Below are 27,368 nucleotides of genomic sequence, written 5' to 3'. Positions count from 1 at the left end.
AAAAAAGCCTAGGGTTTAGTTTACATGAAATCCTCTGCTTGGAGCCATCCGTGGTCTCCTTTCACTTTTTATCCCATTCACCTTACCATTGTCCAGGAAGCAGTCAAGCCACTCAAAATAATAATGGTAAACCATACTTTTATTAAATAAATGTAACAATCAAAGTTCCACAGTGGAAGATTCGTTTCCCAATACAAAATCATAGAAGATTGGGGGGGGGCACAGACATGAGAAAAAGGCAACAAGGCAAATGTGTGAAACATTCCAATGAGACGTGGGCTCTTGGAGCCCATGGGAGGGTCACTCAGTAAAGGAGTGCATACGTATCATTAAATCCTATCTCTCTGAAGAGCACTGGGCATGCTGCCATTTTAGTTTCTTCAGAGCCCATTAAATGCAGGTCAGGCTGGCCACTGACATACTTTCTTTTATCAGTGATCCTGGGGAGACGAGTCGGGCCTACCATGACCGCTACTCAGTTAAGAGCTGGAATTTCTCAAGGAATTGTGGGAAGGCCAGACCACCACTTTTCAAAACTCCTCAGGCTCAACTCCCCTTCTCGCGAGTCAGCCCTGAGGCCCAATGACACTCCACTTAGAAATGAACTTGATGAACAAATGGCGCTGTTCGAAATCCTCCGCAACCCTCACTAAACCCAAATGCATACCCTTTGGTGTCTCTGGGGGTATTTCCACTCACCATAGGAAGGTGGTGCCCTCGTATTTCTTGGTACAGATTTGCCCCATGGGGGCAAAAGGGGTTAATGACCAAGAGGTTAGTCCTTCAGCAAGCACACCAGATTGCATTGTGCGGGAAGGCAATGTAGAGATGGACCTTCACAGAAAGCCCACTCCCCTTGGGACAAACATAGGCAGAATCCCTCTACTCTTATTTCTTTCAAGTCTTCTTCCATTGGTCCTTTAACAGAACACACACACCTTCCTTTTACCAAGGGAAAAGCAAGGCGCACAAAGGCAAGTAGCTAGTAGTGATAGCAGCCATTTTTTCAGGAGCGACTTGACTGACCACAAGTCCCTTATCTGAGCTCCCCAGCCCCACCACCAACCCTTGTCACCTCCGTGATAGAAAACCAATTGTGAAAATCCCCCCTTGACCATGATTACCACAGCAAACTGTATCTGTGGAGGAATCTGGCCCGCCCGCCAATTTCCACCTCCCACATATTTGCAGCCACAGGATTTCCTGGCCTTGCGGACTCCAAGCCCTGGCTCTCTCCTCAGCCAAGCTCCACTGCATCTATGCACGCAGGCTGCAAGTGCAGACAGTGAAGGTCCAGCCTGGGGCGAGTTTAGACACCAGTCTCATTTTTCTCGTTTGCTTTGGGAATAGGTTCCTCCTGCACCTTCTTCATCTCCAGCCCTTTCACCCAGGTGTAAGCAAAGGAGCCCCCGAGAACCATCATATTACTAGTCCACCATAGGAAGCTCTTGGTTTCTTCGTAATAGCTGACGGCTAGCACGGTCTGAGCACATGCTTTCGCGGTCCCGGAGACGTTGTGAGTGAGCGGGCTGGTAAATTTGATCTGAAGTCCTGTCACATAGCCGATAGCGAAGCCGAACACCCCGCTCAGAGTCATCATGCCCCAGAAGTTGAGGCTCCCCAATTTATCAAAGTAGTAGAGTGTATGGAACTCACCAGAGAACAACATGAGCGGCAGGAACAAGATACAGGCATTGATGTTGTTATAGAACGTCAGGCGCCAGATGCTGCTATCCACAGCAGGCAGCACTTTTTTAGTGTAGATCGCATTGAGCGAGACGCAGAGGCTGGCCAGGATTCCGAAAACTATGCCAGCCCAGGACAATGTGCCTTCAGCTCCCTCCTGGTCTATACCGAGCCAGAAGCCGCCTGCGAAGCAAAGAAGACTGGTGACATAATGGCCAGGCAAGAAAAGCACAAGAAGAGCCTCAGAATTAGCAACTTAATCCTTAAGATGCGAGACTTTGACAACTCAGGAGGGGAGAGCAGGTTCTACTCCCTTAGTGTTGTTTATCTTTGGAGATTTGTGGACGCACATCAAGACTGTCCTGATTCTTCTGTGGATCATTGAAAAGGAGAACTGGGAACTCCCGCAGAGCACTGATTACAAAGAAATGTGTTTTTGTTTCTAAAACTTTAATGGAGAGTCCAAAATTTCAACACAATATTGCATTTGAGTAAGCATTTTGCTGCTAAATATCTTTAGGGCTGGCTCAATCAGCTGCCCTCCCTTACTGTAATTCTGATTCTTATTGGGTTCTGACTCTTGATTTTTAATTCTCTGTTTTCTAAACTCTTCAATTTTATTTGGGAGAGGCAATTGTGTTTTGTTTTTATTTTGTTTCTAGGAAATGTTATTGAGTGTTGTTGTGTTTTTATGTAAGCCACTTATTTTTATTATATTAAGACATATAATATTTTTGAACAAATAAATACCTTTGTAGTGGGAAAAGGAGATGGACTTGTGGGGCAAGAAATGGTAATTGTAGAGAAATATTAAGCTTCTGAAAGTTGCTCAAGCTTCTAGCTTTGACACCAACATCTTTGCTCAGTATTCCCTCACTCAGCTCAAGTCAACTTCTTTCACCAATTCTTTCCATAGATGGTGACCATATGTTGCTAAGTTTTTCTGTATAAATATAAGAGCTTAAAACTTTTATGTGGAAAAATAAAAGTTTATGTGCAAGCCACTGGATTTTTCTCCCATGTGAAACGTAAGCATGTATCTTCCATGTGCTATCATAAGTACTGTATGATCACCCCCATCACTAATGGAGATTAGAAATTTACATGCTATTACTACCTACCAGTTTAGAATAGGCAAGCACCTCTCAGCTTGTAACAGACCTAAACATCAAGTGTTCCCTCTAATCCTTACAAGTAATATTGTGAGTGAAACCAATGGTACCATCCATCATACCCATGGCACTTACACCTGTGATGTACTTAATGTCACATTGTCCAACAGCAGTTTGCATTGTACAAAAGGGCCTATCCTTTTTAGGCACAGTAACAAATCAGATAAAGAAGAAAGCACTAAGGGACCCATGAGTGATCAGGGAATGCAACAGGGATGAACAGGAGTTCATTCGGAAACTTCACAGTCTTAACAAAGGCTATGGTTCCTTTGCACGCCATGAAGAATTGATCTTCATTACTGTTCCTTTAAGAACTACAGAATATTTCCTTCTGGTCAACTTTCAGCAGACTTTTCTGCCTTACCTTCCCCAGTTCTAAGACAGCACCTGACAAATTAGATTGTCACTTATGAAAGCTTTATTTTTTTAAAAAAAAAAAAAAGCTCCAAAAAAGTTAGTCCTAAAGGTGTTAAACAATTTTTTCTCTGTGTGTGTTATAGAGGACAGGAATATAACTGTCACATTTTATACAAGCTACAGATCCATGCGGCTAACAGTCTTAATTCGGCAGGGGAACGGCCTTTCAGCTGTTACCAGTAGGGCCGGCTCTATCATTAGGTAGAGTGAAGCAGCTGCTTCAGGCAACAGTTGCTTGGGGGAACGTAATGGCAGCAATTCCAGTTATTTCTCCTGAGCCATTCCCCTCTGCTGGAGGGCAGCTGTGCACATCACACCACCTGCTCTGCAGTCCCACACTAGACTGCTGCTGAGAGGAGTGGTGGAGAATGCTATCCCAGTATTGAAATGAGATTCAACTACCAGTCCATTAAACTTCTGCATGTGGTCTGACGGAGAAGGGAATGGGGGGGGGCATATTGTCTTTCAGGCAGCAAAACTTCCAAGGCAGGCCTCAGTTGCTATTGATAAGCAACTGAAAGTTAGAAACCATACTGCAAATCATAGATAGACTCTTCTGTCCATCCTTGCCCTAAGGCTGCAATTCTAGGCCTGTTTTCTTGGATTAAATCCCAGTGGGATTCAAGGGGGCTTCTAAGTGAGAGTGCATAGGCTCAAAAGGCACTGGACACAATTATTTGTAGAGAAGTAAAGGCTGGGGGCGGGGGCGGGGGGCTGGAGAAGCTAGGAACACCAACCCATTTCCCCCCCTGCTGGTTTGGAAAAAATGAGGGAAATCCTGGGGTTTCTTCCACTTTGGGGGTGGGGAGGAAACCAGTTCCCTCCACTCCCAAATTGTTCTATTTCCCCCACTTCTCCATTTGCAAATTCTACCTTACTAGAACATACCACTCCAAGGTGCTTCTCTGCCATACCATTAGACCCTACTCACCTATGATGACCCCGCAGGCCAGCAGGGCATACAGAGAAGTGGTCTGCTTCAGGAGCAGGTAGGAGAGAAGCACATTGAAGACGGTAGTGAGGGAGCGCCCCACGTTGTAGAAGGCCACGTCGACGAACTTGAGGCACAGGTTGTTGAAGGTGATCATGCCGATGAAGACCACCGAGAGGGGCAGGACGCTGCGGGACACCTTGAGGTCCATGCGGATGGAGGGGAAGTCCACGACGCCGGCCGGGCAGCAGGAGGCCACGAGGCTCAGGACCTTGCAGATGAGGACGGTGACAAGGCACTGGTAGAAGGTGACGAAGAGCGGCGCTTCGAAGCGCAGCGAAGGGCTGCCCAACAGGTACTTGTTGAGGAACACCATGGTGATGGAGATGAACCAGTAGAGGGAGACCACCGTGGCGATGCGCAGCGCCCGGATTACGAACGGAGGCTGCTTGCCGCCGCCGCCGCCCTCACCCTCCGGGTGCTGCTGCTGGAGCAGCGGGTCCGAGGATCCGCTTAGGGCCATCTTGAGGATCGCCGAGCGCTTCAGCTGCACCCTGTTCATGGCGGAAAAGAAGCGGGGGGAAGAAGCTCAAGGGAGGAACGAGGAGGAGGTGCCCGCGGCCACTCGCGCCCCGACGGCCCCGCAGCCAGCAAAGGGCAGCGCCGGCAGGTTCATGGACAAGATCCCCGCGCCGAGAGCAGCAAGCCGCGGTGCAATCTCGGGGATCGCTGAAAGGATCTGGCGGCGCCGGCGAGAAAAGGCAAGGCAGGCAGCCGTCTTAAGCGTACTTTACTTGCAAGGAAGACCCATTGCAATCGATCAGTGGGGCACGCCTCCAAGAAATGTGTTTGGCTCGGGGAACGCGAGCCAGGTCGGCGCAGGGCTCCGGCCTTCCTAGGTAAAGGTTGCGCTCACCCCCGGAGCCGGGAAGGGGACGCCCGTTCGCTCACTTCCTCTTCTGCAGGAGCCCACCAGTCCCCGAGCTTGGCTCCGCCTGCGAGGGGCCGGCCCCGGCTTAAAGGAGCCGAGCGCTCCGGATTTGCCGAGACAGCTGACGTGTCGCGATGGCGCCTGTCGCGAGATCGGGAAACATCCGAGCGAAGTCGGTCTGCGCGGGCCAACGTGCCTTTGATACACCTTCCCCGATCCCGCTTCCCCCGCCCGTGGGCCCGATTCAAAGCACGGGGAGAGAGAGCTCGGGCCAGCGGGCGAGCAGCTCTTTGCAACCTCGTCGCTGCTCACCTGCCAAAGGCTGCCTCGACCCCAAAGGGTGCCTCCCGGTCGACGGCTGTTAGGACCCCCTTCGGACGGTGCTACGGCCAAGGCTCCCGCATGGCAAACGGACAGAGGAGGGAGTTTGAGAAGAGCCGCAGCTCTCGGAGCAGTTGCCCCGAGTGCAGAAGGGCACTCAGTGGCATCTCCCGGTGGAGAACCGGTGGCCCACCCGATGTTGCTGAACTATAATTCCCATTAGCCCCAGCCACCATGGCCAGTGTTCAGGGATCATGCAACGTCGTGAAGGCCACAGGTTCCCCACCCTGGTGTGGACCATACAGAGTAATGGTCTGGGTATCTTCCTATGTGTGCGGCTACCACAGCGTCCATGCCTATTTGCTCCTCTTGACCCTCTCATTTCCCTCTTATCTCTGTCTATCTGGGCGGTGCTGCAGCTAGGACGTTCCACTTGTGCTGTCTCGAGTGATGCGGCCGTGACAATTGCATCCAATGGCCCGTTTCCAGCATCATACAATTGTAGAATTGGAAGTGACCCTGAGGGTGTCTAGCCCAACCCCTTGCAATGTAGGAATCACAGTTGATTGCCGCTCCTTGCAACTAGCACTTGCTTCCCTGCTTTTTTAGGTGGGTAAGTGGCACCTCTGCCACCTCCCTCTGACAAGGAGGGGAGACTGTGTGTAGGGAGGGGGGAGGGCACAGCAGCTATTAAACACCCACTCCCCAGACAGCCCTTCACTCACCTCTCACTTAAGCAGCAAGCAGCTCTTCTGCCTTCTTGCAACAACGACCTGTACTTCCTGGATCCGATGTTTGCTTACTTCCTTATCTACCTTTTGGTACCACCCATCAATGAAAAATGCTCATGTGGCACCAACAATATTTTGGCTATGCAGGCAGGAAAACCAGCAGCTACAGCTTTTTCCATCACTGCAACCCAACCTGGAAAGGGTCCACATGCTGAATTTCTCTAGCAGCCTTCAAAGACAGCATGAGCTCTGCTAGAAATTATGTTTTGTAACCTTGCTTCTCCCCTCTCCCTTTCAGCTGCTATTGTTTAATTCAATTTATTTTCATTTAGTGGTGAGAGCAGCCACGAAATTAAAAGACGCCTGCTTCTTGGGAGAAAAGCAATGACAAACCTAGACAGCATCTTAAAAAGCAGAGACATCACCTTGCCAACAAAGGTCCGTATAGTTAAAGCTATGGTTTTTCCAGTAGTGATGTATGAAGTGAGAGCTGGACCATAAAGAAGGCTGACCGCCGAAGAATGGATGCTTTTGAATTATGGTGCTGGAGGAGACTCTTGAGAGTCCCATGGACTGCAAGAAGATCAAACCTATCCATTCTTAAGGAAATCAGCCCTGAAGGACAGATCCTGAAGCTGAGACTCCAATACTTTGGCCACCTCATGAGAAGAGAAGACTCCCTGGAAAAGACCCTGATGTTGGGAAAGATGGAGGGCACAAGGAGAAGGGGACGACAGAGGACAAGATGGTTGGACAGTGTTCTCGAAGCTACCAGCATGAGTTTGACTAAACTGCAGGAGGCAGTGGAAGACAGGAGTGCCTGGCATGCTCTGGTCCATGGGGTCATGAAGAGCCGGACACGACTAAACGACTAAACAACAACAACCAGTTATATCCCACCTTTCATCCCTTTACCCCCTCTCAATAAAATACCAAAGTTAATGGACATTGCCATTCAAATGGTGTGCATGTGATCAGTTATGCAGGGCGGGGCTTACCTGCCACCCCCCCAATATTTTATTCAAGTTGGCACCCCTGCAGACCAGCGTAACAGTCAACCAACATCTCAGCCTCCAGCATACTACAATGGTACCTCGGGTTACAAACACCTCGGGTTACAAACACTTCGGGTTACAGACTCCGCTAACCCGGAAGTAGTACCTTGGGTTAAGAACTTTGCCCCAGGATGAGAACAGAAATCACGTGGCGGCGCAGAGGCAGCGGGAGGCCCCATTAGCTAAAGTGGTACCTCAGGTTAAGAATGGTTTCAGGTTAAGAACAGACCTCCGTAATGAATTAAGTTCATAACCAGAAGTACCATTGTATAGCAATGTTGCCACAATTGTGTGTTCACAGTCATAGTCCCCATTTTCAACCCTTAAACAGGATAGATTGCATGTGACAGTAAGTGAGCAAACTGGCAAGTGAGCAAGCAGTGGCAAACTGGAAGCTTACTACTTACTTCCTTATTACTTGGCAAGTCCGTTCAGATTACTAGTTGGATACATGCACACCATGGCTGCATCTTCCTAGCCACCAAAGCTAATGGCTGTTAATGGTTCAGTGCTTTCATTCATTTATTTATCCATCTAATCCCTTGCATGCTTTTAAATACATTATTGACTTTTACAATATATTCTGATCATGTCTTTCATGGACTAGTTGAACCTTTGGTTATCTGTATCCTTAAGATATACTGCACTACCATCATGGGTTCATGGGTTTCAGATGGGCTATTAACTTCAGAATTCTAATAAATATCTGCCATTGACAAAGGTATTTTAGAGCTGACTGCAGTTGTGCTGCTTGCCACATGCTGCCCCCTGCTGGTGGAAAGCGCACACACACACACACACACACACACTTATTTGTTTATTTATTTTCTCCTGTCGAAAGTTAGCCTAAGGCTACAATTCTAAGCACACCTGTTTGGATATAAATCTCGCAAAATTCACTGGGAGTTGCTTCTCAGTATTTTTTTTTTTTTAATTATATACCGCCCTTCATCTGATGATATCGGTGGTTCACAAGATAAAAATACAAGATAAAAGCACAAATAGTTAGAACCAAAACAATAACCTCACCTCCCACAAGCACATTTAAATAGCCATAGAATATATTAATCAGCCAAAGGCCTGGTTGAAGAGGACCGGGCCTCCCTGGTTCCAACTAAGCATATCGCAGGGAAGATGGAGACACATAGAAGGGCCTCAGAATATTTTATTTAGTTAAAATATTTATTGACTGCCTTTCTGAGTGCAGCTCTCAAGGCGGCTTACATGATCAAAATCCAGAAACGCAATAGTAATGCAAAAACTTAAAAATATGATCTCAATAGCCAGGCAGGCTCAACAGGGTGAAGGCAGTCCTAAATCATTTAGGGCTTTTATAGGTCATCGCCATCACTTTGAAGTGTGCCAAGAAATAAATGGGAAGGCAGTCCAGCTATTTCAGTAAGAGAACCATATGCTCCCCATATGCAACCCCCTTAAAAATCTGGCCAACACATTCTGGGCCAATTGTAATCTCTGGGTACTTGTCAAAGGCAGGCCTGTGTAGAATGCATTGCAATACTCCAGACATGATGTGACTCTGGCTTGGTACATGTCACTATGGCCAGGTAACCATTCTCCAGGAATGGTACGGTTGGCATACTGGTCTCCACTGAGCAAAGCACTCTTGGTCGCAGTCAACTGCTGGGCATTTAGTGTCAAGATCGAATCCAGATGAACTCCCAAGTATGCACTGGTTAATCCTCACAGAAGGCAGCCATGGCTACCAACTTGGATGGCTCTAAAAGATAAGTTAAAGGAGAATTAGGCTGACGCTCTACTGACATTGAGCATCTTTGTCTTGTCTGGATTGTACTTCATTTTGTTTGCCCACATCCAGTCGATTGCCATCTCCAGGCATCAGTTCAGGACCTCCACAGCTACCTTAGAAAAAGATGGAAAGGAGAGCGAGCTGGGTATCATCTGCCTATGGATGGCACCAAACTCCAAATCCCTAGATGACCTTCCCCAGCAAGGGACAGACATTGACACAGTTCAGCCAACTGAAACATTTCCCCTTCTCCTTCTATATCTTCAGTGCATCTATGTCCTACGCAGAAAAGTATGTAGGTGTCAGTGTGAAGATTTGAGGATGGGAGGGAGAGGAGGTGGGGAAAAGTTTCAGAGGAGTGGCAGCCTGGTTCTGCATGCACTCACTTCGAGGTAATGCCACTGCATTCCTTATTCCAAGAAAAATGAGCACAGGATTGCAGCTTGAGTCAAGGAAAGTAGGCTCACGAGTGCAGCAGAGTGTAAACTGAACTCTTATTTGCAGGGCTGGAATTTCTGATATACGTGAATGCACGTTAGCCCTTCTGCATTATGCCACGGGTCCACCTCACTCGGGGTGGGATGAGGAATCTTTTTTGGCCCCAGGGCGACATTCCCTCATGGGCCACAATCCAGAGGCCAGGGCCAGAGGCAAAAAGTGGATGGAGCAATAGATGTGACTCCTGCAGCAGGCTGCATTCCAGACGTGTCACCCTCCCACACACATTTCTCTACTCAGACAAACAAGAGGCATGATCACAGTGCAGTGACACCTTCCACATTAGCAAAAAAACCCCAGCTAAGCAAGGATGTGGATCTGGACCAGAGAGGGGCGTGGCCTGGGGGAAGGGGCATGGCCTGGGAAGAGTCCCAAAGGCTGAACAGAGGCTCTGGGACCTAGAGTTCCCCACCTTGCCTAACAGCATTCTGCCTCCAGCTGTGGAAAGCCAGATTCCTCTGGGAAGCTTGCAAGTAGGGTAGGATGTAAAGGATGTAAAGATAGGGGGCCACTCCCTATTTGTTTATTTTTTCCTCCTCATCGAATCTCTGAGTTTGGATGTTCCGCTTATCTATAGTTCCTGATTGCTATTGAAGCACTTCTTCATATATTTGTCTAAACTTTTTAAAAAAAGAAAAACAGCAGCAACAAATCAACAATATCACCACATCTGGTAGTAATGAATTCCATAGATTATTATTATTTATTATTATGAACACATGTCCTTTCTACTTATCTAGATCCCTTTCTACTCAAAATATCCCTCTGTTTGCTTACAAATAGCATTTCCCCGCAAGATATATAGTAAGCAGGGATAGCAAGGACCTCTGTTGTAATTTACAGTATAGCATGGATGGCGAAACCTGTAGCCCTCCAGATGTGGTGAGACTCGCATCAGGCCCAGGCAGCATGGCCAATGGTCAGGGGTGATGGGGCAGAGACATCTGGAGGGCTTCATGCTCTTTATATCCAATTTAGCTTGCAGTTCAAATCCCTTGCCTCCGGGACCTTGATGATTGGCAGCAGAGCTCATGGCAGCAAAGGTGGTGAGACAGATTGGGCGTGATCTCTTGCACAGTGCATTCATTTTGTTTTATTTTAAATATTATACATATATCACCTTTTCTTCTAAGGAGGTGATGATGTTTCTCCCTTTTGCTTCTTATCTTTTTTAGTCTCCTTTTCTTTTTCTTCCAGAATCAGGCAACACACACACACACACGGACAGTTTTCTGTTCACTATGATAACTATAAAAATATCATTTTTAAATGGAAGTTTCGATTATGCCACATATCGATATCTTTTGTGAGGAAGTCACAGTGTTTGACATGCACACAACAGTTGGGGGGACTTGAGAGTAAATTAACAGCATAATTTACTATGGAGCACAGTGGTTAGTGAATATAGCACGAGAGGTCATCCTAACATGGAACAGTTTCCTTCTCAATTACAGAGGTCACAAGATGGTAATTGATGCTGGAGGAGACATAACTCCTGGCACCACATGGTGCCGTTCCAGCAACTTCGTGTTCTGCATGTGGCATTGCGAATCAATAAGGGCCTTGTCTATTCAGTGGCGCTGCAGGTATAAGCTGTAGAGATCATTCCCAGCAACACCAAATACTGTAGTCTGCTCAAAAATATACAGGTCCTACAGGTCTGCTGTTTATACGTATAACCAGGTCACAAGTTCACCAAGAGGGCAGAGTTTTTCACCTGAGCTGCACTCCGTTCAGGCACATACCTGGTTAAACAATGTAAGTAAAAGGGCTCTAACTCTGTGGTTGGTGCTGCTGTATCTCGACCAGGGGCATGAAAGTGCTCAACTAGGCAAGAGGAACGTGTAAGGCTCGTACAGCAGACGTCATATGTCTTGCACTAATGCAGCCTTTCTTAACCTGAAGCCCTGCAGATGCTTTGGACTACAACTCCCATCAGTCCCAACCAGCATGGCTGATGGGAGTTGTAGTCTAAATCATATTTAGGGTACCAGGCTGGGAAAGGGTCTACTAGTAGTAACCTTATTTAGACACGAAAGCAAATAGAATTGCAAAAGCCAAATACCCCAAACAGACTGAAGAATGCTTATAGGGAATCAGGCCTGGAGATCCTGACTTACTTCAGTACACACATCCAGGATTTTGCAACCATTTTGCACCAACCCTTTTATTATAACAGAACAATTCCATACACCACAGTAGGCAGAGTATTATGGATTACCGTATTTTTCGCCCTATAGGACGCATTTTCCCCCCTCCAAAAATGAAGGGGAAATGTGTGTGTGTCCTATGGGGCGAATGCAGGCTTTCGCTGAAGCCTGGAGAGCGAGAGGGGTCGGTGCGCACTGACCCCCCTCTCTCTCCAGGCTTCAGGAAGCTCTGCGCAACCCTTGGGAGACGGCTCCGAGGGTTGCGCAGAGCTGCCTGCAGTCCCGGGCTCAGCGCACTTCTCCCCATTGCCAGCCCCACAAGCTCAGGGGACAGCGGTGAACCTTCAGGGTTGCGGGCAACCGGAGACGGAATGTCACAGGTGAGACCTGGTCCACGATGGGAAACGGGTCAGTGAAATGGGTGTCCAGCTTCCGCAAAGGTCGAGAGGGGTGGAGGTGGCGAGCGGAGAGCCATACCAAGTCACCGACGTGGAGTTCCGGCCCCACCTGGCGGTGGCGGTTGGCCTGGGCCTTGTACGCCTCCTTGGTCTGGCACAGTTGCTCCATCAATAGTTGTTGCTGCGACTGGAGCTCCTGAAGCCACTCTGTCACCGCAGGGACCGCGGATGCCGGTAGCACATCCGGGAACAACCGCGGATGATAACCGTAACTGGCATGGAACGGGGTCTGCTGGGTGGACGCGTTCACCGCGTTGTTGTAGGTGAACTCCGCCAATGCTAGGTGGTCGACCCAGTCATCCTGCTGGTAGCTGCAGTAACACCGGAGGTACTCCTCCAGCACCACGTTCGCCCGTTCCGTCTGGCCATCGGTCTGTGGGTGGTAGGCTGATGATAGACAGACCTCTGTCCCGAGGGTCTGGTGCAATGCTCGCCAGAAACAGGACGTGAACTGAACGCCCCGGTCGGATACCACACGCTCAGGTAGGCCATGCAGGCGGAAGACATGCTGAAGGTATAGCTGAGCGGTTCCCTTAGCTGTGGGTATGGATGGGCAGGGGGCACAGTGCACCATCTTAGTGAAATGGTCAGAGAAAACTAGGAGGCAGGTACAGCCACGAGACGGGGGTAGGTCCACCACAAAGTCCAGCGAAACCGTGTGCCAAGGACGTGGTGGGACTGGCAACGGCTGAAGTAGGCCGGAGGGTCGCCCAGTAGGGCCCTTGGCCCGCTGGCAGACGTCACAACCAGCGATGTAGCGAGCCACGTCAGCCTTCAGGCGGAGCCACCAAAACTCGCGGCTTACCAGATGGGTGGTCCGATACTGCCCAAAGTGTCCCGCTGCTGGGGCATCATGGGTCATCCAGAGAACCTCAGCCCGCAGTGGCCCTGGTGCAAGACCAGCCCCGGATACTGAGGGCATGACCCTTTGGCCAGTTCCCAGAGTCGTTCCTGGGCCCAAGCGTCGACCCGCTGCTGTTCCCGCACCCGAGCCTACAGGATGTTGCAAGATCGGCGCTCTCTGGAAACAGGCTTTCAACCCCTGAAACGCCTCCTCTGCCTCCTTGTCCCAGGAAAATGGCATCTTGGGGCGCAGTAGCCGGGTCAGCGGGGTGGTGCGATGAGCATAATCTGCAATGAAGTAGTTGGCGAACACCAGGAATCGCTGTAGGCCCTTGCGGTTCCAAGGTGCCGCCCATTCCCGAACCGCTGTCACCTTCCCAGGTTCCATCTGCACCCCATCTGGAGAGAGTCGGTGACCAAGGAAGTCCACTGACCGCTGATTGAACTCGCACTTGCTGAGCTTCGCATACAGGCGGTGCTCCCGCAAGCACTGCAGCATGGTCCGAACATGACCCTCGTGGCGCACCGGGTCATGGGAGAAAACCAGAATGTCATCCAAGTACACCACCACGTACTTGTCCAGCAAGTCCTGGAACACGTGGTTGATGTACCGTTGGAACACAGCGGGCGCGTTGCACAAACCAAAGGGCATAACCAGGTATTCGAACTGCCCATACCGGGTCCCGAATGCTGTCTTCCACTCATCCCCATCCCGGATCCGAATTAAATTGTAGGCCCCCCGGAGGTCTAGCTTGGTGAACACCTGCGCCCTTTGCACCCGCTCCAGCAACTCCAAAATAAGAGGCAAGGTATGGGATGGTAATTTTGTTCAGGGCCCGGTAATCATGGCACAGGTGAAGCTCCCCACATTTCTTCTTAACAAAGAGCACTGGCACAGCAGTGGGCGAGGTAGAAGGCCGAATGAAAACACGCTCCAGGTTCTTACGCAGGAAGTTCTGCAACGCTTCGCGCTCTGGCTCTGTAAGAGAGTATAAGCGACTCACCGGCAGGGGCGCTCCGGGCTGGAGTTCTATTCCACAGGGCGGAGCGGGGTCCGAAGCGAGGAGCCGGGCAAGGACAGGAACTCTGAAGGTGCAGGTCTGGTTGCTGGCCGAAACAGCTCTTCAACGACCTTGCTCCCGCAACCTGGGACTGGGCTGACTGGCCTTTATCTTCTCTGAGGCCAGGGGCGGTCCCGGCCCCCAGGAGACCCGCCTCTCCTGGCCTTAAGGCGAGCACTCCTCCTGGGAAAAACCAGTTCCCTCCGCCTCTCTGCCCTGAGCCTCTGCAGCTCAGGAGAGGCTGGAGGGTTACTGGACCCAGGGGGAGACTCGCCTTCCCCTGACAGGGCTGGGAGAGGAGCACCTGTAGGCACTGTGTCCTCAATCACCTCCGGAGCCAGAGTGGATTCACCTGGTGCCTGCTCCTGAGGATCCAGCACAGGTGCAGGTGCTTCAGATCCAAGGCTCTGCCCCAGCTCACCCGGCCCTGGAGGCGGGGACTCCTGTGCAGGCTGGGGTTCCTCCGGTTCAGCCTCTGAATCAGACTCCCAGGCCATCACACAGTGTCACGTGGAAGATGGAGCAAGCTTGTTTCCTCCTGCTCCGGAGGGGAGGGCCCAAAGAACTTTCTGTTTGACAGTGGAACTGACTCCCTTGGAAGGTGGTGGACTCTCCTTCATTGGAGGGTTTTAAACAGGGGTTGGATGGCCATCTGCCGCTGATGCTTTGGTTGAGATTTCTGCATTGCAGGAGGTTGGACTAGATGACCCTTAGGTTCTTTTCCAACTCTACAATTCTATGATTCTAAGACCTAGACATACCGTACAGGGAAATTAATTTACATAATTTACATAAAAATGCATTTTGGGGCTTGCCGGTCTGGTCTACTTCTTATTGGACCTACAGGTCCATGAAACGTTTCTCCACCCCACCTTTAATGTTTGGGACCTGCTTATACCTCACCTTCTTAACCACTGTAGTCTCTCATTTCAATAGTATGCTGGTAGAAACACGTTACGTTAATTTCACAAATGGATCCTTTGGAACAAATGCTTAGGATCAGCGGGTGGGTGGGCGGGAGGCGTGAATGTGTTTGCATTTTAACAGTGCATTCTAGCCTTCTCTCTTTCATAGAAATACCAGGTTCCTTACAATAGCATTCTAGTTGGATATAGCTTTCACATCTTTCATTTAATTCCCTTCATTGTCCTTTTCCTTCATTAGCATAATGTAAGTGCAGCGGTTAGAGAATGCAGAGTCCCATTGTATCTTAATCTTCTCTGTTCCCTCACCCCACCCCGACAGCTTGTTTCCTGCACAATTCTGTGCTACAGAGTCTTGCCAAAATTTCATTCAGACAAGTGGCCAGGTAAGTGGGATGGATGTTTACCATGTTCAGTTTTGTATGGTTACGGTGCCTTAACCAGGTATATAAAGTGCCTTGCACTTTGGCAGAGGCAAGCTATCCATAAATCAAAGAAAACATGAGAAGGTACACAAGCATGGGAATTTAAAACATGCAAGAACCTCTGGTTTTATGTTTCTAACTAGGTGATGATGACACATGTCCCTGTCCCACTGGATACCACAACTCTGCCTGGCATACTATACTCTGTCCATCTTATAACATTTATTTCCTTTTCTTCAGCAAGCTTAAGGTCAGGTAATATAAGTAAACTGTTTTGTCACAAATGTGGGGGGGGGGGTTTGGGAGGGAGAGGGGGAATCTATGACGCAGCATCTACTAGTGGATTATTTCACCATTCTCTAGCTTGAACGTTAGCCCACATTTACTATATCTGTGCATTTATACTGCCAAAAAGATAGGGTTGCGTACACATTATAACTTTAAACCCCATTCAAAGCTCATTCTTTCCTTCAAAGGATTGTAGGCACTGTAATTTACCCCTCGCAGAGCTGGAATTGCAAGAAGACCTTAACAAGCTGCAGTGCCCAGTATTCTCTGAGGGAAAGAATGTGCTTTGAATGTGCTTTAAAGATACACTGCACACTCAGACTGTATCTATACTGCAGCAGTGTAGTATAGGTCAGTTGATCCCAAACACTTTCCCGCACTGACCACTTGAAAATCATTGTGGGTCTTGGTAGACCACTTAATTGATTTTAATGCTGGTTATAGCAGTTGTAATGCACTGAGCTGGATGCAGTATGGTATTTAATTGTATTTCGTATTGATTTATTTCTTATTCAAATCATAATGCAATAAAATACAGTATAAGAAATAAAAGAACCAACTGACACACAATTAAAAATAAAGATGACTATTTAATACAGTGGATGTACAGCTTTCTGTTTTCAACTGCAAATCCACAGACATGCCACAAACCACCTGACTGAAGTTTGTGGACCAGTTTGGGAACTCCTAGTATAGGTGAACTTTGCTTGGCACACACTGGCTACCGTATGCTGAATTTTGCATGGATCCATGCAACTTGCATTCTTGGCCCAGTGTCTCTGCACATTTACTTTGGTGTAGAAACGAGCAGGACTGAGCTGTGCATGAGCAAAACGGTCTGTCTCAATTGCCCCTAAAAATGTGGAATGGAACTCAAACATCTTTCTTGCGCAGTGTTGTTTGCTCTATTTTAATTTGTTACAGCAGCTACAAAGCAACTTTTAAAAGAAGTTTAGGGTGCCAGCCAATCCCCAGTTTGCAATACTTGTGCATCCATGATCAATTTATCAAAAGTGTTGGAGGACATTCATTTCATAGTGCATTTTGTCCGATATTTAAGAGCAATTGCGATAAATAGCCCTGATACGAACAACCGAGTGCCTAATGCAGGCTAAAATTCAAGGCAGAACAATGAAAACATTGTTGAAGCCTGCTGAGAATGCCTATCTTTATCTACATATCTAAAATGTTTCCCTATTGAATAGCGTATTTTCCCATTACGTCTACATTCTATATCAATAAAAGAACTAGATGGGTGTAGATGCTATTTTAGATATTGTGGCTAAGCTTGTTAGTGAGGGAGTCACCTTCCCGCAGGACCTTGTTGTTGGAACAGCTGGGATTTGTGTAATAATAATAATAATTTTATTATTTACACCCTGCCCATCTGGCTGGGTTTCCCCTGCCACTCTGGGCAGCTTACAGCATATCTAAAAACATAATAAAACATCAAGCGTTAAAAACCTCCCAATAAAGGGCTGCCTTAAGATGTCTTCTAAAAGTTGTGTAATTCTTTGTCCCCTTGACATCTGAAAGGGGGGCCTTCCACAGGGAGGGTGCCACTCTCGAGAAGGCCCTGGTGCAGACCTACACAAGCTGTGAGCCATCAAGCTGAAGAAATCGCACTAGCCCTGTAATGTTGCGGACAAGGTGCCTGACATTAGTCCCAGGAAGACAGCTGTTGTCAAACTTTTACAAGAGCTGTAGGGAGGAATTGCTCCTCCAAGTAAGAACAGGAGCATGAAAAAAACACATAACCACAATGTAACAAAAGTAGAATAATAGAATCGTAGAATTGTAGAGTTGGAAGGGATCCTGAGGGAGTCAACTAAATCTCAACTAAAGCACCCTGAGCCATGGCCATCCAACCATACATTAGATAGAAGGCCTGGACTGCTGCCTTTCAGAATCAGTTTGCCACATATACAATGACACCAGCCTTCTCTTCTCCATTCACCAAGCCAACTCCATTTCTGTTTTCAAACCCAGCTCTTCATGAAAGCATTTCTGGAGCCACATGGCTGTACCTCCGTTGCTGTCTCTTCCCTATGCCTTCCTCATCACCCATTTGACAATCTCTAGCAATCTCCAACTCTTCATGACCCCATGGACTAGAGCACGCCAGGCACTCCTGTCTTCCACTGCCTCCCGCAGCTTGGTCAAATTCATGTTGGTAGCTTCGAGAACACTGTCCAACCATCTCGTCCTCTGTTGTCCCCTTCTCCTTGTACTCTCCATCTTTCCCAACATCAGGGTCTTTTCCAGGGAGTCTCCTCTTCTCATGAGGTGGCCAAAGTATTGGAGCCTCAGCTTCAGGATCTGTCCTTCCAGTGAGCACTCAGGGCTGATTTCCTCCAGAATGGATAGGTTTGATCTTCTCAAGAGTCTCCTCCAGCACCATAATTCAAAAGCATCAATTCTTCGGCGATCAGCCTTCTTTATGGTCCAGCTCTCACTTCCATATATCACTACTGGGAAAAACACAGGTAGCACCACTAAAAGGTGTGGGCCTACTGCTCATCAGTCTCCCATCAGTGGGGAAAAGGCACCTATTTTAGCCACCACTATGCTCACTCACAAAGAGATGCTTTTTTCTGAATGGAAATGAGGGTGGGCTTCAGTCCTGGCATCCAGCAAAACTTGGGCATGTCTGACAGGGCATTTTCAACATAAGAGGCCAAGTCAGTGCAAGCAGGAATCCAGCAGGGAAGTACAAACTGTCTCATGTGCACCCTGGATTTTTGAGGATTTATTTATTTATTGAATTTGTATACCACCCTTCCTCCAAAAGGAGCCCGTGGTGGCAATTGAGACCTTTCATGGGTGCCATAAAAGGTACTGGTGGGCACAATGGCATCCACAGGTGTCACCTTGGTGACCACTGAATAAGCCTTTTATGTTTCACTTTTAGGTTCTGCCAGCTAGGACCAACAACATGTAGAATACTGACTGGCATCATGATATTCATTATGCACTTCTTGCAATAAAAGTACTATATACAACTGATGAATAAACACTCAGTCCTGTGTTGTGATTTTTGGAGAACAAAACATGCTGCTATAGTCAGATAGCGACACTGGAGGGCACCAAAGTGCCTGCTATTGGAAAACTACATAGCAGGTGTTCAAGCGGAAGCTTCTCATTGATCCAATGACCATTTCATACATTTATGCAGCAACAAACCTCAGTTTGTAACCAAAAGAACTCTCAAAAGGGAACCATAGCCAGTTCTGTCTCCTTGATGAATGGTTTTACATTTTTAAGGTATACACCTAGATCATCATACAGACATAAACACGCCCCCCCCAAAAAAAGTACTGTTAGAGGCAGGGAATCAGCTCAAACCTTTCAGAAGTGTAATGAAGAATGAAGAATATAAAGGATTAAAAGTTTTCTTATACATTTCGGATTTCTCAAGGATCTTGGTGAAGCTGCTAAGACCACAACTGTAGGAGGAAGCAGCTTGTACAGCAGAGAGTTTCTAAATATTACTAATGGGACGTGCCGCTGGGAATAAATATACTGTTACCTACATGCACCTCAGTCACTGAGCAGTGAGAGATTTTAGGGATGCCAGCACATACCTTGGGTATAGTTTTCTTGAAATGGCAATGCTTGGAAATGGAGGCATTGTCTGTGATACAAGGTTTATTCACACATATAGACTGGCTGAGCATAAGATGGAGAGGTCACAGCATTAGTACTGTAACAGATCCTGCTATAAAATCATAGGGCTTGAAGGGATCCCAATAGGACATCCAGCCAAACCTCATTCCTATGGCACTGTGTTGTTGCCATCAACATATGCACTTGTGGGCAGGGGGCATAACCACCAACGAGCCATTGCCATTAGACAGTTCAGTAGATGTATAATTTCTGAAGGAGTTCTACATCCTGTGTCACAGATATCACTGACCCAGTCGCAACAGATCCTGTGACAGATGAGCGTCTCTATACTTTCAGTCTGCATCTTCTCTGGCACAATGTGTGCCTTGTGATATAGATTTGTCAGAGATCTGGATTCAGTGTGTTCCATCCCTTGTGGCGTTTCTCCTATTTGAGAGCACTGTGTACCACTGACATTATTATTTATTTACTGAGTTTCATTGTTTTATCATCAAAGCAGGTGACCTGCAAATATCAATATGGGCTGTTCATATAAGACTCATGGAACAGAGAAGAAGAAGAAGAAGAAGAAGAAGAAGAAGAAGAAGAAGAAGAAGAAGAAGAAGATGATAACAACTACAAAAATCAATATATGTGCACTGCAAGAACTATGCAGTAGGAGGTACGGGATTTAGCCCTCCAGATTAATATCAGAGGTGGAAGCTATCAATTAGTGCACTTCATTAATTTGATCTCCTTTTTGTTCATAATAATCTCATGGCCTCATAATAACCTTAAAATATAGGTTATTATTGCTGAGGAATTTAGGGTGGGACAGTGAGATGCCAAAGTCCCCAGCTGTGTAGGAATTTGAACCAGAAGGCATGTCCACACAGCACATGCTCACTTTAATTTGCTATGGAGCCAACCCATGCCACTTTATTTAGCAACATATAACATATCAAAACACTAGCTCCCTAATAATGTTCCCGTATTCAAATCATTCCCTTGCCTCTGCAAGATGGTTGGGCTACTCTTGTGCATGGCTATGGCTCCTAGTTTCCACCATCCTCCTCCCTGTCTGCTTTCCTTGTTTAAAACACAAACAGTTACTCACTCAGTCACAGTTGTCCAATTATGCATTCTTCCAGCTTTTGAGTATTTTATTTCTCATCATGAAGAGCATTGTGGCTGAATAAACACTATTATGTGAAATTTAAATAATGATAAAAGGGGAAAAATACAATCATGCCCTAAAAACTGTGATTGCATCTGCTCCTATTGTATTTTCATATTTCTAATCATGGCGATTATTGAGGTTGAACCTGAGCTATCAAAGCCCCCCTTTGCAGCATTCTATGCATGGGAAACGAACTCATTTTCAATCTGGTAGGACACGGGCCAAATTATGTCAGGAGTTTACAGGGATTAATTGCTGATTTTAAGCAAATGTACCTGGTAGTTTATGTGGCACATCTGAAAACTGATACAAGTCTGCATACAAGTTGCACGAATTTGAAGGAGGTCTGGCTTCAGGAAACAAATTCCAGAGGGGGAGCCATGCTTTAGTGATGAAAAACAACACCCCTGAAAGATACTGTACAGAGAAAGGCATGGATCAGGTTGTCAAAGAGGACAATAGCAGGGATGAGGTAGAATTCTTGTTCACTTCTGATTTAAAAAGTGAATTTTCCTAATCTACACTTTATGAAAAAAATACATGAACTGAAACACCATCCTTTGAAATTTGAACTTCCAATTTTGTGTACAAAAATGAATATACAGTGGTACCTTGAGTTACATACACTTCAGGTTATATACGCTTCAGGTGACAGACTCCGCTAACCCAGAAATAGTACCTCAGGTGAAGAATTTTGCTTCAGGATGAGAACAGAAATCGTGTTCCGGCAGTGCAGCAGCAGCAGGAGGCCCCATTAGCTAAAGTTGTGCTTCAGGTTAAGAACAGTTTCAGGTTAAGAACGGACCTCCGGAACGAATTAAGTACTTAACCCGATGTACCACTGTACTAAAGTTTGCCTATAAATGTCCATATTAGTGAAGCCAGCATACAAAAGTGTTATATTAGGTAACATTGTTTTGCAAAAATGGGTGTATTAGGCACAACTGCATACAAAAACGTGGCACATTGGCAGAATGTCGCATTAAAATGCTGATGAGTTTTCACAAGGACTTTTTATTTATTTATTGCAGACTGAATTTAAGACTGGGAAAATGAGAAACCGAAATTGCCCATCCCTAAGAGGATGGGAGGTGATTGGAATGGAATATCTTGGAAAAACAGCATGTTAGAGGCTGGCTGGGCCCCTGAACAGGAGCACTCCATGCTGCCATGTTTTGTTACAAGTGTCACTGTTTAATTTGAACTACTTTCCATTACCACCCACCTATTCTGCTTTCGATATCACTGGCAGAGATGCTGCTATTTACTCTTCAGAATAATCAGTAATCCATAGCCAGGATAGTGATGGAAATGAGTGAAACCAGGTTTGGAGAACAGAGAAGGGAACAGAGTAATTAGAAGGAAGATGAGATGGGGGTAGATCAGGGCCGACCCAAGAAAGTTTGACACCTAAGGTGGACTTCAAGATGGTGCCCCCTCCCTGCCAAGGAAGAACGTCTGAGAGGAGGGCATCAGGAGCAAGGTGGGGAAAGGAAGATTGACACCGGAACCCTGCCACCTGAGGCAGTCACTTCTCTTTGCCTCATGGTGGGCCGGCCCTGGGGTAGATCATGATAGGGATAGAACAGGGAAGTTTGGGATAAAAGAGCTAGAAGATTCACCACCCCCAGCTCTGCCAGAGGCAGGGAGCACAGAGTCACTATTAGGATGGCAAAAACTAAAGTTACCACTACAGACTGAAAGGGCCATGTGAATTAGTTTCAGTAAAATCAGATTGATCAATGGCTATTTGGGAATGGTCAGTTTCTTAGTTGCACAAGTCATCAGATATGATGACCCAAACACAAAACAAAATAAATGGAAAACATCTTTGTATAATCTGCACCTGTGTTGTTTCTGTCTGCAAGTCTGTTCTCACCTTGTCCACCCCTTTGCTGGCACAGACAGGAGTAGTTCAGGAAAGCTGAGATGGAAGAGAAGGTAATAATAGGCTTTGTTTAGGGAACCTTGCAATCTTTCACCCGGGAGACATTTTCTTTGCCACTTAATTTCCTTTGCTGTACAAGAGGCTGCAGCAAAAGTGACCAGCAGGTATTCCTACGATGATAAAAAAAAGAGGAGAGACAGCCAATATGAGAGGTGCGTGTCCTGCCTCCCATTAAACCCAGAATCATGCTGAGAACCATCCCAAAGGAAGTGCAGTTCTATGCCAAGCAAGACAGCAAGCAAAAAAACCCCGAGTTCGAGTTCTGTGGGCAGGTTGCTGCCTCATGATTTATCACCCAAGCCCTTGGAAGCTCTCGAAAACCCGGGGCCTAAGTGTTCCTGAATAGTGGCATTAATTACTATTAAAAACACACATTTATATCTCTCTCACCTGCTTTAAATCCTGTGAAATTAGATTTCCCACCCCTCCCCTCCAGCCTCAGTGGCAGCCTGGGGTGCTTTATGGGCCTATAAAGCCTTACAGTGCCTGCAGCCTCTACCGGCTTTTATTTATGAGGCCTATAACAGGCTTCCTGGCTCCACTATCAGTGTCCCCTGATGATTTCATTTCAGTTTCCCTCGGATGAAATGATTCCCCACAGCCTCTGCGGCTCTGAGAGTTTTCGGAGGCAGGGTAGCATAAAGGGTATGCGGAGCCGGCAAGAGGCTGAGCAAAGTGATTTGCTGCAAGCGCCGGCACACAGTCACTTAGAGTGCCACAAACACACTTGGAGTGTGTTTAGAACGGAGACTTGTGGTTACCTGGCAATCCTTTACTATCAGCGGCAATGGGAGTAAATGTTCTGCCTCCTGCCTAGATTAGATTAGGGAGGCTCAGGAGCGCCTGCTCTTTCCCCTGTCGTTCCTTCTAAATAGCAAACTTGGGAGGGTGAGTGCCCATCAGTTTGGAAGCAAAATGGAGGGCACCCCCCCAAAAAAATAAGGTAGTGGTTTCTTAAAAACTTTGGCATGGGGGTGTGTCCTAAGTATGCATATTTGTAAATTAAAAGGATTTTAAAACAAAGCACCAAATGGCCTCCTCACAAGGGCCTGCCAATTTTGCACAGAAAATGTTGGCGTCACTTCAGGATAGGAGATGGGGCGAGGGAAGAAAACTGTAGAATTTGCCTGCTCCAAACCCCTAGCAGTCTATAGAAAGTATCCTGGAAGGGAGGGGGATTTGAGATGACAAGGAAAAATCCCTTGCCTGGACTGCAGGTCCCACTTGTTCTGTTTTATTATTTACTTACTTAGATATTTATTAAATCTATACCCTGCCCCTCCTTCCAAATGAGCCCTGGGAGGCAGACAACAAGCAATAAAGCGTCTTGAACATTCCAGTACAGATGCAGACTGGGAAAGTTCTCAGCTCAAAAGTCTTCAGAAACTGTAGTTTGTTAAGGGTGCTGGGAATTACAGCTCTGTGAGGGGGAAACTTCAGTTCCCTTCTTTGAGGGAAGTCATATGCTTTAAATGTGTGTTGGATGCGCTTTAAATGTGTGGTTTGGATCTGTACCATAACTGGTTTTGGTGAAAAGCAGGGTTTGCATGTTTTCATGGTGCTTCAAAAACCAGCAACATCTGTTTAGTCAGATGGTGGCTGGAGGAAGAAAATAAGTTGTTTTTGCAGTCCACAGCATGGTAAGGGTTAACTTGCCTGTAATGGGAGAGCGTGAGAAAACAGCCTACCCTGGAGTGAGGCTTCAATGGACTTCTTCTTGCCTATGACAGCAACCTGTGAAAAGTGAGATACTTTTCGGGACTCATTTCTTTAATTTTTCTGGCACTTGTTATGACCTCAGAACACTTCCACTTCAGACCTTCTAGACTCTCCCTGGGGAATTGGCCACATTTGTGCACAAAAGCCAGCCTCCTAGATGGAAATTGATAGATCTTTGCCTCCACTCTCCTCAGGCTGAGCATGTTAATTTATAGATTGGATCTGTCACTCCTGATATATGATATCCCTCTTCCTTAATGCAGCCTTCAAAATGAGTTTTTAAGACTTGGTCATCTGGAGAAACTGTGTGTGTGGAAGGGGCAACTTCTCTTGCTTTGAAGCATTCAGAATTGGGTGTTAACACAGTGGTTAAGAGGAGAAGTTCTTTGTTCAAACTTTATCTGACCCATGGGCTTGTCACCATCTCTGGGTGCCAGCATCAGGGCTGGCCCTACTATTAGTAAACTGTTTCAAGGTGGGTGGTTGTTGGTTTTTTGCAGTCAAGTGGTATATTAAATGCTGTGAAATAAAATAAAGAAGTCAGCATGCCTCAAGAAGCAGATGCTGAGGGCTGGGGAGTGGCCAGCCTGCTAACCTCAGGTTTGGTAGCGGATGCCATCCTGGCACCAGTGTTAAAATAAGTTTCAACTGCCAGCCCAGTCAGCTTCTGTACCTGGAGTGGAAATGGGTACCATTTTGTCCTTTGCTTTGGGGAGCAAAGTATCTTGGACAAGCCCTGTTTACTGTCCCTCCCAGCGATATGTAACTTAGCGATAATAACATAGGCCTACTGTAACATGGCGGGACGTGGGTGGTGCTGTGGGTTAAACCACAGAGCCTAGGACTTGCCGATTAGAAGGCCGGTGGTTCGAATCCCCGCGACGGGGTGAGCTCCCGTTGCTCAGTCCCTGCTCCTGCCAACCTAGCAGTTCGAAAGCACGTCAAAGTGCAAGTAGATAAATAGGTACTGCTCTGGCTCCCTCGGCCAATAAAGCGAGATGAGCGCCGCAACCCCAGAATCAGCCACGACCGGACCTAATGGTCAGGGGTCCCTTTACCCTTTACCTTACTGTAACATGGCAGCTGTAGTGATTTACTGAGGTAATGTATGGGAAGTTTTTTTGGTCTTAGGAGCCGCTGGCAGAGCTGCTGCTTATTGGGATGCTGCCGAGCTCAGAAGGCCAGGACAAGGTCAGAAGAAGAAGAAGAAGAGTTTGGATTTGCTATCCCGCTTTATCACTACCTGAAGGAGTCTCAAAGTGGCTAACATTCTCCTTTCCCTCCCTCCCCTACAACAAACACTCTGTGAGGTGAGTGAGGCTGAGAGATTTCAAAGAAGTGTGACTAGCCCAAGGTCACCCAGCAGCTGCATGTGGAGGAGTGGAGATGCGAACCCGGTTCACCAGATTACGAGACTACCATTCTTAACCACTACACCACACTGGCTCTCCAGGGTGGCATTCCCACTGGTGCACCTGCAGCACCCTGACTTTACTGCTGTTGTGCCCCACTCTGGCCAGCGGCAGTGGGGCTGCTGTCAGTATGCTGTTTATGTGTCCACACTCCACCAGCTGCTCTAGCCTGTTAAGCACCCGACACATCACTTCTTTCCCAGGCTGCTTTGCAGTTGTTGGGTGGCTACACCTGCTGCTGAACACCAAAAATCACCTGAAGTGGAGCTGAGGTGTATAAAATGGCTTGTGGTGAATGGTCAGATACCCTGTTTGTCACAGGCTGTGGGGCACCCTGAGTAGGGTGCAAGTGGCCATCATAATCTGAAAGGTTGAACTTTTGGCTCCACAGTGTGCTTAATAGCTGAGCAGGGTTTGGGGGTTATGAGGTCTTCTCCTTGCCTTGCTGCTGCAGTTAGCTTTATTAAATAGGAACCCCAAAATTTGGGATCCCCATCGGTTTGGAGGGGAGCCCAAATTTTGGGGTTCCGATTTAATAAAGCTGATTCAGTTTCCTGCTGTATAGGCTGCATTTCTGGTGGGTAGGAAGAGTCTTTAGCAACCCTTCCCTTCCTGCAGATCTTCCCAACAACATCTGTTTGCAAAGAAATTTACCTTTGCAGATAAGGTAAAGGTAAAGGTACCCCTGCCCATAGGGGCCAGTCTTGACAGACTCTAGGGTTGTGCGCTCATCTCACTCTAGAGGCCGGGAGCCAGTGCTGTCCGCAGACACTTCCGTGTCACGTGGCCAGCGTGACGAAGCTGCTCCGGCGAACCGGCACCAGAGCAGCACACGAAACGCCGTTTACCTTCCCGCTAGAAAGCGGTACCTATTTATCTACTTGCACTTAATTGTGCTTTCGAACTGCTAGGTGGGCAGGAGCTGGGGCCGAACGACGGGAGCTCACCCGTGGGGATTCGAACCGCCGACCATGCGATCGGCAAGTCCTAGGCGCTGAGGTTTTACCCACAGCGCCACCCGCGTCCCTTCCTTTGCAGATACCGGGTATTTATAAAATACATAGACCAGAATTGCTAACGCTTCGCTTCCCCACTTAAGGCATTCAAAAGGCGTGAATAATCCAAAAGTATATAGCATAGGTAGGCAAACTAAGGCCTGGGGGCCAGATCCGGCCCAATCGCCTTCTAAATCTGGCTCACGGGTGGTCTGGGAATCAGCGTGTTTTTACATGGGTAGAATGTGTCCTTTTATTTAAAATGCATCTCTGGGTTATTTGCGGAGCATAGGAATTCATTCATTTTTTTCTTCAAAATATAGTCCGGCCCCCCACAAGGTCTGAGGGACAGTGGACTGGCCCCCTGCTGAAAAAAATTGCTGACCCCTGGTATATAGTGTCTGGTTGGGCCATTAAAATTGATTTAGGTCACTATTTTTTCTCTCCTCTAGGTGGCACCAACAGTGCTCGAAGGGTTTCCCCAACCTCACCACTATGACTTTTACCATATCTCTAGTATGATGATGTGGGCTTTTCTGGGCGCTGATAAGGGTTATAATGCTCAGGCAAGAGCTTGTGATGCAGATGGAGCAGTTCTCATTTTGGCTGGGCAAGGACAGGTTTTCTAACAGGATCGTGATGGTTCGGGCATGCTCCACCTATGGGAGAGATTTAAACTTGGCTGCCTCAATAATGACATTTTTACTCCTCATGCTTTTAGGAAGACTGTAAGATCTTTTGAAAGCTGGTGTTTTACCTCCCAAACGTCTGTATCTGAAGGGCATGAACTAGTATTAAGAACAAATTAAGCACTTAGCAGCAGCTAGTTCACACACTAGGAAATAAGTAC

The 27,368-nt window shown here is 47.3% G+C and overlaps 1 protein-coding gene across 6 annotated transcripts; it reads right to left on the bottom strand.

Annotated features, from left to right (window-relative positions):
- Positions 1-121: 121 nt before the first annotated feature.
- Positions 122-23,319, bottom strand: SLC35C1 (solute carrier family 35 member C1). 6 transcript variants are annotated; one of them, XM_083602667.1, is made up of 4 exons: positions 23,206-23,319; positions 22,324-22,502; positions 4,207-4,760; positions 122-1,869 (listed from the first exon to the last, which is right to left on the bottom strand). In XM_083602667.1, exons 3-4 carry the CDS (start codon positions 4,727-4,729, stop codon positions 1,310-1,312), a joined length of 1,083 nt encoding a protein of 360 aa, XP_083458793.1. In that variant the 5' UTR covers positions 4,730-4,760; positions 22,324-22,502; positions 23,206-23,319; the 3' UTR covers positions 122-1,309. The 6 variants fall into 6 exon arrangements, with proteins under 6 accessions (XP_083458793.1, XP_083458794.1, XP_083458792.1 ...); XM_083602668.1 differs by having other exon boundaries at positions 23,154-23,247; XM_083602666.1 differs by lacking the exon at positions 23,206-23,319 and adding an exon at positions 22,783-23,095.
- Between the last annotated feature and the right edge of the window lie 4,049 nt (positions 23,320-27,368).

The sequence above is a fragment of the Podarcis filfolensis genome, assembly GCF_964270895.1.
Source record: "Podarcis filfolensis genome assembly, chromosome: 1".
NCBI lineage: Eukaryota > Metazoa > Chordata > Lepidosauria > Squamata > Lacertidae > Podarcis > Podarcis filfolensis.
The sequence above is the reverse complement of the archived record's forward strand: the minus strand, read 5'-3'. Positions and strand labels throughout refer to the sequence as shown.

Coding starts and splice junctions, on each gene's coding strand:
- SLC35C1 (XM_083602665.1), bottom strand. CDS start 4,768: ATGAACAGGGTGCAGCTGAAGCGCTCGGCGATCCTCAAGATGGCCCTA. Junction 1,870..4,206: donor GGCCTGCGGGGTCATCATAG/GTGAGTAGGGTC, acceptor TTTGCTTCGCAG/GCGGCTTCTGGCTCGGTATA.